The 12,762-nt window shown below is 46.3% G+C and overlaps 1 protein-coding gene across 1 annotated transcript in view; it reads right to left on the bottom strand.

Moving 5' to 3' along the window:
- The window catches only part of COPG1 (COPI coat complex subunit gamma 1), a 32,064-nt gene extending 31,649 nt beyond the window's left edge, over positions 1-415 (bottom strand). Inside the window, exon 1 of the mRNA XM_067544256.1 lies at positions 223-415. Coding sequence (XP_067400357.1) covers positions 223-259 — 37 coding nt within the window. The 5' untranslated portion in view covers positions 260-415. The remainder of the gene's footprint in view (positions 1-222) is intronic.
- Positions 416-12,762: the final 12,347 nt, after the last annotated feature.

The following is a 12,762-nucleotide window of genomic DNA, read 5'->3' as shown; positions in this document are numbered from 1 at the left end:
GGCAGGGGCAGGCTCAGGCAAGGGGACCCCCCCCAGGAATGTGACCCCACAGGGAGGCCACCCAGCGAACGGCGGGGAGGCTCCCGCACAGCTCGGCCCGGGCCGGGGGTGGGGGCCCCGCCGGGGGGAGGCAGGCAGGGCTCTCCAGACGGGGGGAGCAGGGTCCCCGCTCTGCCCTGCCCCCGCAGGAGGGTCCCCGCGGGAAGGGCCCGTCGCACTCACCGGGCTCCTCATCCTTCTTATCGAACTTCTTCAGCATCCTGCCCTGCCCGGCTGGGGGCGCGCGGGGCCTGGCGGGCGGAGCGGGGCCGGGCGGGGACGGAGCTGTCCCGTCTCTCGCTAGCCCACCCTGCACCTCCTCACAGCCACTTCCGGGCCCGCGCCCGCCGCTTCCTGCCAGCCTGTCACTGGGACAGCTCAGCAGCCGGCCAGCGCCGCGCACGCGCACTGGCGCTTGGAAGGGGAGGGGGGCCCTGGTCTGGCTGACGTCAGTGACGTGACGTGGAGGGCTGCCGCCTGGCCCGGGAAGGGGGGGAGGCCGTGGCGCCATGCGTGGGGGGTGGGGCAGTGACTTAGGGGGGTACGGAGACTGTGAGGCGGTGACGGGGCAGTGACTTAGGGGGGTACGGAGCCTGTGGGGCAGTGATTGAGCGGGGTACAGAGCCTGTGGGGGGCACAGCCTGTGGGGCAGTGACAGGGGCGGAGCAGTGACTGAGCGGGGTACAGCACCTGTGGGGCAGTGACTGAGCGGGGTACAAAGCCTGTGGGGGGCACAGCCTGTGGGGCAGTGACAGGGGCGGGGCAGTGACTGAGGGGTACAGCCCCTGTGGGGAGCACAGCCTGTGGGGCAGTGACAGGGGTGGAGCAGTGACTGAGGGGTACAGCCCCTGTGGGGAGCACAGCCTGTGGGGCAGTGACAGGGGCGGAGCAGTGACTGAGTGGGGTACAGCACCTGTGGGGCAGTGACTGAGCGTGGTACAGAGCCTGTGGGGCAGTGACCTGGGTAGTTAAGGATTCTCTGGCCATAGGTTATTTCAGATGCTCTCTTTGTTAATCCCCAGCTCCTCTCTGAGTGGTGGGTTTCCCCCACTATTTCCTGGGGAAGCTCAGTGCTATTAGAAGGAGAATAACTCCTGCCAAATGTGAGACCTGGCAACAATATACTTGATCGGGTTGGGCCAAAGTATCTCCTTTATCCTACTGCACAGTGGTGTGCCCCACGTTCCCTGAGGCCTTCCATTGGAAGCAGGGCTCAAAGCAGGGTGATATTTCCACCCGATAGCAAAGAATGTGAAAGACCTTTAAGGTGTATGTTGAACCTAAGGCTTTTGTGAAATGTTAAACCAAAGCCTTTCTGCCCATATCTGGAAGGGGTCTGTTGGAGGAGAGTATTAAAAATCACAGGATGCTCTTTGTAAATCTGATGGGGTTAACACAGATGTCTTGAATATGTCTCCTTCTGTAGTAATAAACCGTGGGCTGTCTGCTGTCAGGTGAGCTATCACTGAGGACAGGGTGGCTGTTGGGGTCATTTCTGCACTCCCATTGTGGCCATTTCCTATTTTCTTTATAGGCCACTGGGACACCGTGGGTGGTCTTTACAATCATACTCTGTTCTGTTACTCCAAGCTTAAAAGCCAGCTGCTGATTCACAGGGTTTGTTTATGTTTAAAGGCATCGTGGCAGGGCATGCAGTTCCCCTCTGAATAGAGTTTGCATTCCCAATCTACACTTAAAGGAGGAAAAATAAATGTTTCCCAGTATTGATGTGTATTTTTTTTAAATTAATTACTTCCCTCGTATTGAAAGTTGTAGCCCAGTGCATGAGCCACACCAAAGCAGTAAAGGGTTCCTGCCCTGTAGAGCTCACAGTAACAGTGTGAGTGAATATAATATGGAATACCCACCAAATTGGAGCTCATAGCTGGAATATTTTAGTTAGACACTCCAAACTGGAAATAAAGTGCAAATTTTTAAAAGAGAGGGTAACTAGCTACTGGAAGAGTATATCATGGGATGTGGTGAATTCTCCATCATTTGAAATCTTTTAATCAGATCTGGATGTCTTTCTAAAATCTATGCTCTAGTTCAGCCCCAACTAAGAGCTTTTCCGTTCCCGTCTTGCCAACAGAAATACCACTACTAGTCCCTGGTATCATGAACCCATATACTGTCCACCCCCCAAAACAGCGGTAATGCACTTCCTAGAAGGCTTTGCTCCTCTTATCTACTTCCCGAAGAGCTCTTACAGTCTTCTGGGCTGTGGCAAACAAGCAAGGAATAACTAGTAATATCTCACAGTTCGTTATATAGCTCCTTTCCCCCAAAGCAGTTTACTAGGTCATATACTTGGATTAACTATCTCATCCACCACTAGGGTGTAACATGGCAGCTGTTGAAGAGAGCACAGTAGCACTAAACAACAATTTAGGACTATGAGAAAGCATACTCTATTCAACATAAACTACAGGGGAAATTAAGGAAAGCAGAATGGAATTAATCAAGTGCAGTTTGGACAGGACAATGGGGTTAGCACACTGATTTGTAAAAAAACATCAGGGGATCTTTAATGACCAAATGAAATCAGGCCTTAAATTGTACATCTCATTCTAACAGTTGGCACTGCCAGCCACAAAGAACAGCACAGCACCCCCTAACAGCATGATGGCACATTTGTTCAGTACTGATTCATAGAGAAGGGCATTACTTACCAAACAACTGAAACACTACACTACCTTCCGCAGGTGAGCCGTCAAGGACAAGTTCTGATCTAGCCCAGCTCTGTTTAAACTGTGAGATTCAAGATTTGACTGGGTCACAACACTCGCTGGTATGGCTGTAAGTCAGACAGTGCTGTGTAGGATCATTTAGTCCTTTTAACAAATGGGGTGGTCAGACTGTACTGAGACTCAGCTGTGGATTGCTTCCTCATCTGCAGTTATCCAAACTTGGATTCAAAGTGCTTGCAAAAAGAAACCTGATACATTATAACAACGAGAGTCCTGTAGCACTTTACAGACTAACAAATTTTTGCAGGCATAAGCTTTCATGGGCTGCAACCCACTTCGTCAGATGAATGAAATAGAAATCAGATAGGAGGTGTGTGTGTATATATATATATATATATATATATATATATATATACACACACACACACATCCAAGGGTAAGAACCAACAATGGGGAGGGTAAGCGTAAATAAAGTCCATTCAGTTAGAGTAGGTGAGGCCTATTCACAACCATTGATTAGACGGTGAGAATGTGTGAACAGTGACAATTACTTCTTGTAGGACTCTCGTTGTTTTTGCTGTATACAGACTAATTCGGCTACCCCTCTGGAACTGATATGGTATGAGTTTCCCTACAGATCTTTTTATTGTCTAGGTTAGGGTGTGCTACCTAAAGTTGCCTGCTAGTGGTGTACTGTTTTGTTCACCTGCCCACTCCCCTAAATCAAGAAGTGCATACAGGTCTATTCAAAGGTATGTAGCCTGACAGTGTAGCTCTGCTTTAATGCTGGCTGGGAAAATATGTAATAAGAAATGTACTTACTGTAGAGTAAGTAGTCCTCAGAGAACATGGTAACATCTGGGCTAAACTCCAGCTACTTTGAGAACGGCTTCTCTTTCCGATCTGTCCTTTACTTGTTCTATGTAAATGGCGAGTGTACTTTGTACTAGTGTATCAGCCCCTGCTCTCTGCTGTTATCTCAAAACCTCACTGAAGACGTTGGAATCAGAGTCCAGCAGGGAAACCTGACACTTCACACTCACACACAACTGCATTCATGCTTGTAAAAGCCAGCAGTCTGCTAGGTCCCCACTTGCTGAGGGGAACCAGTCAAGATCCTAGAGGCAGAGAGTCAGATCCATTGCTGATGTAAACTAGTGCAACATCATTCCTTTAAGTCGACCAGTGTTTAGTTGTATCATTTTTGAGATGATCCCCCTCTGTGAATTACCCTGCCTTTCGTTTTTATTTCCCTACACAGAACCCTGAATCGGGTCAAGGAAGGCTGGGCATAGCTGCTTCTAAAGCCCATCAGTGCTGTCCCTGGGTTAGGGTTTAGCACATTTTATCCATCTGATGGGGAAACAAATTCCTGGCCCTCTTCCTTTCTCACCTCATCCCTGGTCCAGCAGTAAAACACAAGGGCCATTTTCCCTCTCCAGGTGGTTGACTTCAGGGGTGACGTTGGGTCAACTTTATTTTTTTAGGGTCCTATAAATGGTAAGGTGTTCTGTGTTTAGAAGGGTCAACTTCCTTGTACCCCTGACTCTAGAGATGCATGGCCCCTTAAGGGATAAGGGTCTTCCAGCATATTAAAGATGTTGTGAGATGTGCTGTAACAGGATAGTCCAAATTGTTGTAAAGAAATCAGAGTGTATTTGAAAATGCCACTTTTTATTTTACATATCATATGTCTTTCTGCACATTCGCTGCAGGATTGTTCAGGGTGGTAAATAAAACTTTATTTAAAGAAAAATGATTGTATTTAACAGACACACAAATCGCGAGGGAAAGGGAAATACATTCATGAAGTTTCATTTCAAATTTCTTGAAGATGTTACCTTTAAAACTTAGCAGCAGTTTGCTGTACTGGCCTTTTCTAGACAGATGTAGTTGTCACATGAAACCATGCTATTGCTGGAGCATAAAGGTTCACTGTAAAGAAAAAACTCTATGGACCTGTTTCTGATATAACACTGATGAAATCAGGAGTAATTCCACTCAAGTCCACTCAAGTCAAGAGACACACCAATATAAAATGAGACAAATCAGGCCCCCTCTATTTAAAACCAAATACTTCTTTTCCCATGGTCCTAATAACATCAAAGATTATTAAAACAAATAATTCCATTGTTTCTGTTCACTAACATTTCACCTTTCACTTAGACTGGCACAGTAAAACTCACCTGAGCAGTTTCACTTTCTGGTTCTCCAATCCCCTGCACTAGCCTGGATGGCTGGAGTTTGTCTTTCCAAAACCATGGGGGAGAATATTTAAATATAAATATAATTTGTTCTAATTGAAATGAAGAAATCAGGACATTTCTGTGCATACTAGGTTGTGTGAAATTCATAATTTTTTTGGTAGGGAGACCAAACTACCTTCCGGTGATCTTTATACACATAAAACTATTGTTTTGTTGACTGGAAGAGACAGAGGGGTACTATTTATTTAATTTTACCTCTTTGGCTGTTCTGCATCATCCAGTAACACTGATGCATCCCACGTGTCAAGTTCTAACAAAAGCCAAAATAATCATACGGAAGAGACACCTGCTAGAGGTTTCAGATTTGAAAAATGCTCTGTAAGGCACCAACAAAAACTACTCCAGAGACCCAGTTCCTCTTTTCACTCTTTTATTTCTAGGCTTTTCTTTGGCCCTCCTCACTGTAGTACAGGGGTTCTCAAACTTTTTTTGCTGTGACCACCTTTGAAGATTTTTCAGGCTGTGATGACCCCCCCCATGCCATTCCACCCCCCTCCTATATCATGCCACCCTTACTTCTGCGCTGCTGCTGGGGGCAGTGCTGCCTTTAGAGCACCCAGTCAGCAGCTGCTGCTCTCCAGCCATCCAGCTCTGATGGGCTCTGGCTATCAGCCATGCACGGGGCTGACAGCCAGAGCCACGACATGTCCAGGGTGACAGCTCACAACCACCCCATAATAACCTCACAACCCTTTCAGGGGTCCCGACCCCCAGTTTGAGAACCCCTGCTGTAGTATGTGAACGCATCAAACATTAATAATGTTATCCTCACAACAACCTTGTGAGGTAGGGAAGTATTATTAGCCCCATTTTACAGGTGGGGGTTGAGATGCAAAGAAAGGGATTTAGAGTCTTTCCCAAGGTTGGTAGGGAAGCTGTAGAACAGCTGGAAAGAGACACCAGGTCTCCTGAATTCCAGTGCAGAGCCTCAATTACAAGACCATTCTGCCTCTGGATACAGAGAACTCAGATGCCAACTCGCTCAGCACAATAAAATGCCATCACTAGTATATAGTAAAATAATAATAAAAAAGTCAAATTCTGAGACCCTTACACAGTTTTTACTGGCTTTTCCTGAACAAGGACTGAATAAAAGCCTCAGGATTTGGCACGTTAATAATATGGAATTACAGACAGGATTTCATCCATATACCAGCAGAGCACTTTATAAAGGTGGGTCAGCAGCATTATCCCCATATTACAGATGTAGAACTGAGGCACAGAGGGGACCTGACTTGACCAAGATCACACCGTGAGTCAATGGCAATTACTTGCATGGACAAGTAAAATTAGGAAAGTATTTATATATTTTTAAGAGTTCTGCTTGTGGCTTCAGTTCTTGAAAATGACTCCCATTTCCTTGTATCTTCCTCCTCCTCCTCCTCTATAGTAGTGGCTGCAGGTAGCGGTAACTAACCAAGTTCCTCTTGGGTTCCAGCTGTGCTTACAGGCAGGCAGGCTCTTTTGTGCACTAAAGAGCCTGAGCATCTGTAGAAGTGGCTGAACTCAAAGAGGTGGAGCTGGTTCCATATGGAGAGTCAGCTTTCCGTGGACCACAGACCACAACTAGAGACCCAGCACACTAGACCACATCTGCTCCATTGTGCTACAGAAATTTCCAAAGTTCAGATGAATTTGACTGCGATAACTTTTCTGAATTGAAATTAGATTTATTTTCTGCGTCCAATTTGTGCCATGAGCTCTGCATTGGCTGCTGCTTTGGCCTGCATCTGCTTTGCTTTGGCCATGTCGATCAGGATTTTCAGGATATGGATGGGCACGTCAAGTGATAGGAAGAACTTGGTCCCATGGCTGCTCTTTTTGACAACAGTGGCTTTCTTTTGGCTGAGTGAAGGCAGCAAGGGAAGTGTCCTCTTTGCTGACTCCTCCAGTAATGACCAGCGTGTTTCTTTGTGGCTAGACCCAGCCTCATCACCACTGCTATGGCGACTCCCATTTGGTGCTGAGAGACCCTTAGCAGCCAGCAGGTTCAGGATCTTGCTGTTTTCCAGGGTTTCTCTGCTCACTGGGTTGTTTCTCTCCTCATGGTCAGTTTGGTGAAAGTATGCTTCAGCATCATAGATATTCTGAAGCCTCTGACTCATTTCGTTAGAGGGTCTTGCTGGAGTCCAGGACAGAATCAGGAAGTTCAATAACACTAAGATTCTGTGGCAGGGCATCATGTAGGAAATCTGCAAATGAACATGCAGTGCACTTTCAGGAATGAGCAGGGGCCATTCCATGGAAAATCAACAGGCTGTTTACCGACAGAAAAGAGTCTTTACACATGTTATAGCCCCAAAGGTCCCATATCAGCCACATAACATTTTTTAAAAATGGAGGATTTTCTTTTAACCGCATTAACTTGTGTTGATGCCAACTATGGAAATCCTGGGATGCACAGCAGTCACGTTCTACCTGCATGCAACTGGCAGGTTCAACAGCATCGCAGGCGCATACTGTCTGGATGTACCTCACGGATGCCTACGTGTTAGTGGTGCGTGAAGTGATGTCTATGTGTTTTGTAGCGTGCGTTGGGAACTTTGGAATAAAGGCACTAAAGCAATGGAAGATACCATGTACGTATGTAAGATATAGATAGCTAAGGATCTGGTGGAGCATCACACACCCCGTCCCTTCCCCACTCCTTCCCATCCCTCATGAGCCCGCTGCTCCCCCGCTATACATGGGGATTCCTCTCAGTTATGGAGGAAATCTTGGGGGGCACTTTAAGGCAGCTTTATAGCTATTTTGTGCTGCCTCACCAGTGCAAGGCAGCTGGAGCCAAGGGTCTGGCCCATTACCTACAAATTACATAGCTTCTTTTATAGTATGGAGAAAGGGACGGCAAGCACCTTAGATAAATAGAGGGCCAGAAACTCATTTTTTTGGGAATGACACTGCCCGCATGCTTAGGGCTGCAAATGAGACCTTTGAGCCAGTGAGGAGTGCCAGGTGCCCTGCAGCAGGAGGTGCAAAATCCTCAGAGTTTGAGGGACACCTTTGGCTAAGTGGCTGGGGTTTTAAAAATAGATTATTTCAAGTCTTTCTTCAAAATAAAGATTTGCCCTTTTTGTGTCAAGGAGTTTGATTGAGCTCATCTTTGTAGAAAGCTTGCCAAGCATTTAAGGGAGTTTGAGGGACATTGATGGGGTGGAGGCAAATCCCTTTCAGTTTGCTGCCTTCTAGGAGGCAGGAATTAGCCTGTCTGCTTTAATTTATGTCACTGGGAGTGCACTGATCTTCCTTCCCAGGTGGAAATGTTAGCAATGCCTAGGTCTGTCTGCATGGGCGTTGCCCACCACTGTTCTGGGTCTATCCAGGCAAAATACCCCTGCTTTGCTACAAGTCATGTTAGGTACGTTCCAGGTAGAACACATATACTATGCTGCCCAATGTACCAGGAACATCCAAGTAAAAGACGTCTGCTGTGCTGGCAAACATACCAGGGACACATACAGCTGGGATTTAGTCTGTTCATGGACTAGGTCAAAAGTGAAATAACCTGGGACTATCCTCTTAAACACAAATCTTATGGGTGACTATTCCATCACCTACCCCAGGCCCAAAGGACAAGCATTTTGCCCATTTAACACTATTCTTTTACCACTTGTATATTTTCACCACAATCTTTTTAAAGGTTATTGGCTTGTTAATGAAAGAGACGGTTTCCTATTGTTTTTGTCCAGGTCATTTAGGCAGTTAGTTCCTTTACCCACTACAGATGCTTCCTCTTCTGACAGAGAACACTCTCCTTCCCCAAACAGCCCTTTGGGACGTTGTTTTCTAGGCAGCTTCAGAGAATTTGCCTGAAGTTATTTGCAAGGATTTATTTCTAGGGGGAAAGGCAGAAAAACCCCTCACCACTTCCAAACTGCCGCCTCATTCTAAATGTTCTGTAGCCACCTCCCCCCACCAGGGAACGTCCTCTTCCCTTCCCTGCAGTTGACATTTGACTTTGTAATTATTGTACAAGATGCTATTTAGCCCAGTCTGCCTCCAGCCCTTTATGACCGCCTCCCATCAGCAATTTCACAGAGACCCTCCTTGGTATTTCTAGCCAAAAAGGGTTAGAAAATTGATTTTAGGGGGGACATTAGAGGGGAGAGCATTGGAAGGTTCGTTGGTGAGGCATAGGCCAGAACTTTACCTTTGGGCCCTAAATTCTGAGGAGTGTAATTAGTTTGGGCAGGACTTCTGGCACGAATGGGGATTTGGGAGGCAATGGGTAGTAAGGTAACATGTGCATAGACTGAGACATTCTGGTGACCTTGACTTTTCTTTGTGATGTTGTTAGCTGATCTTCATACTTTTAGCATTTCTTTTTCTGGTTAAAATGTTGATTTTCTCTTCCTTTCATGTCTTTTATCTATTTTGTTACCCAAGGAGATAAGCTCAAAAAACTTTTTCAGATTGGATCATGTTAGTTTAGGGAATTTATTTCATGCTGAATGAACTATTAGATCTTTCCCATGACTAAAAACTTACCATCTTTCCTTTGAACATTAAATTGGAAATTAAAAATGTAAAACTAAAGCTTTTATTAGGCCCCCCTCATGCAATCCATTCTTGATACACATTTCCCTAAGATGCCGTAACATTTTACTTTATTCTTCTATGTTTTCTGGGGCAAAAGCTAGCAGATTAGTAAACTAAGGCACCAAGAGATTAAGTAACTTGCCTAAACTCATACAAGTCAGGGGCAGAGGTGGGAATAGAACTCAAGTGCTGACTTCTAGGTACCTGCTGTAACCCCTAGACCTCAGTGTTTCCTATAGCCAAGTGCTTTAACCACCAAATTCCACTCCCTACATATAGCCACTTGTGTCTCACACGAAGGAGCTTAAGTTGATCCTCCACAAACGACAACCCTCACCCTGAGCTTCTTAGCCTTAGCCCAGAACTACTCGTGGCAGCTGCCACACATCCCCAAACTCATGTGTCAGCCCCCCAAGTCTGAAGAATCAAAGAGACTTTGCACTATTGCTGCAGCCCTGGACACAGATATCATTGCATAAGTGATGGGATCAGGAAAGATTCCAGAAAAGGTGTTTGCCTTGGAAGCACCTCATTAGGGAAAGGTCCCCTCTCAGACTGGCCTTCCCATCAAGACCTTTCCCTAATATCCAGGTTGCATTTTTTCTTCTTTTAACTCTAGCTCCTGATTCTTCATTTTAGCACCAGGGTCCCGAGGGATTAAATATCCCTTGTGCTAAGATTCTCTGCCTGCAGGCATTTTTGTAGCACATTTTGCATCACTGGTTGTGCAGATTGAGTTCCCTCAATGTCTCCTTCTCAGTCAGAGACTCAAGACCCAGCACTGTTTTACTGAAGCTAAATGACTTGCTCACCTGATAATTACAATAATTCCTAGAGGCCGATCTCCAGGACAGGTTTGAACAAGTGGTTAGATTTCTGATTTCCATTTTCTTTATGGTCTCACGGGTATTTGCCCAAGACAGAGGGGAAGGAGCTAAAATCATATTTGCAGATTGCATAAAGCCAATTTCTTATAATTGCTCTCTCTCAATTCAATCTTAAGCATTTTAAATGCACTGGAGGAGCTAGGTGCCATAGACACAAATTAAAAGCATAGATTATGATCCTCTGGGAAAGAATGTATCACTTAAATTAGACCCTTAGTTATTAGTTATTGTAAAGTTTGAAATCTCACCTTTCCCAGTAGAACCAGAACTGTCTCCTGCCAGCCGTCTCCCCTTCAAATACAACTTTGTATAACTTCAAAGCACTAGTCAAACTCCTCTGAAGTTAGCAGAGAGAATGGATGAGTTAGGAGCCTCTTGCAACGGCTGCCTCTGTTGTGTCCTGGGTAAGGGTGGCACTCTCTCTTCATTCAGCCCAAGGCTCCTGGCTTCTTAGTGTCACCCCAGTGCCTCCTCCTCCACCCGCCCTGAGGCTGGGTGTGACACAGGGTGAAGAGCGTGTTAATGAAAATTTTGCCTCAGCACAGATGAGCTCATCTCAGGAGGGGGTTGCTTGCCCCCCAGCAGCATAATTAGAGTGTTTCAGGGTATTCGGGGAATGTGATGCAGCAGAGTATTAATTATTTCACGTTTGACTATCAAGATGATTTTTCCATTTAACTGAGCATTCCTGCTCCTGTCACCCTTGTTTAACCATCTAAGGAGGGGGAAAAACACATTCTAAAGCTGCAGGGAAGTATCAGTGACACTTCTGGATGAGTGTCAGTCTCAGACATCTAATATATCATGCTGTAAAAGGTTTTTCTAACTTTTAAACATGCTGCTTTGGAGTCAGCAGCCTGGATCCTTCTGGCTGGGGTGATGTTACTATGATAATACATCACTTCCCAGTATATCACATCTCTGGGTGCTTATCCCTTCTAAGTAACAGTACTTCGCATGGCTAGAGCCCCTTTCATCACAGCATCTCAAAGCACTGTACAAATATGAATTCCATTTAATCACACAACCTTCCCCACCCCTATTAAATGTGTATCTTCTTCATTTGCTGATGGGGAAACGGAGGCTCAGAGAGGTGAAGTGGCTTGTTGAGTGGGGCATAAAGACTCAGGATTTTTGAGTCCCAGTTCCCTGGATTAATAATTATCAAGTCAAATCATTACCGCATTGGGCTGGACCTGGACTGGATAACCCAATGGGATTTTTCTAGCTCTTCTATGGTTATTTGCACATTTCTAAGACACCTCTCACTCTAATATCTCAGCACCGTGATGTACATTTAGAACAACAACAGAGCCTTTGAGGAAGGTAATCAAATTCCTGTCCCCCGGCCCCAGATTGCATCTGCTGGCTCCTGCGATGTTCAGCTGGTGGTTAATTGCACCAGCGATATTGCTTGGGCCCGTCCACAGCTCATTTGTCAGGCTGAGGCCTTCAGAAAGAGATGAGTCTCCATGATAGTTGGAAGACTCATGCTTAGGTTGATCACCGGTGATGCAGCATTTCATAGATGAGGGCCTCTATTAAAAACGCCGAGCTCCCATGAGGTGAGGCTTGCACTTGGTCATCCCCAGAGACTGAAGCTGTCATGGTTGGCTAGGCAGCGAGAGGTGGTCTCTGAGTCAGGGAACAGCCCTTCAGGGCTTCATAGAGAAGGACCAGGAGCTTGGAGCAGACAGAATTGACTTGGAAGCCAACACAGAGCCTGGGTCTCATATACCCTCATCTAGGCCTTACACCTAGTAGGAGGATGCTGTGTGCCCCAGGCAGCCTTCTGGGTCAGCCCAAATTCAAGTTGAGTTCTTCAGCCCCTAAACAGCCCTCTCTTCTTCAGCTTTAGTGAGGAGGAAGGCTCAGACCAGCCTCTTTCACTGCTGACCTTTGGCTGGGGGGAATACCTGGGATCTCCCCACTAGTCACTGGATGAGCTTTAGGAGGGTAGTTTACAAAAAATACCACCACAGTCTGGCAGTGAGAGAAAGTGGCTGGATGCCAGTCCGTGGCTGCTTATGTGAAAGGTGGGGGTGGGTCTTCAGACCAGTGTGGACTGATGTCACAGAACCACCATCACCAGCTTGGCATTAATTGGTATCTCCATTAGCAGTCTCAGCCACCATCACACCCCAAAAGCCACTGTGACTGACCTCCCCTCTCACCACTAGACATGGCCTGTTACGGTTAGGGCTGAAACCTACAGACAGTGGTGGCAGATGTGGGAAGCTTGCCCTGCTGCTGCCCAGGCATGTAAGCTGTTCTTTTGATACACGGGACCAAGTCTCTATCTCCATCAAGCCAGCACCTTCCACCAGCAGAAATTCACAT

Source organism: Emydura macquarii, unplaced genomic scaffold (assembly GCF_026122565.2).
Source record: "Emydura macquarii macquarii isolate MOO-44397 ecotype Brisbane River unplaced genomic scaffold, CSIRO-AGI_Emac_v2 contig_968, whole genome shotgun sequence".
Lineage (NCBI taxonomy): Eukaryota > Metazoa > Chordata > Testudines > Chelidae > Emydura > Emydura macquarii.
Note: the sequence above shows the minus strand (reverse complement) of the source record. Positions and strands in the feature narration are given on the sequence as shown.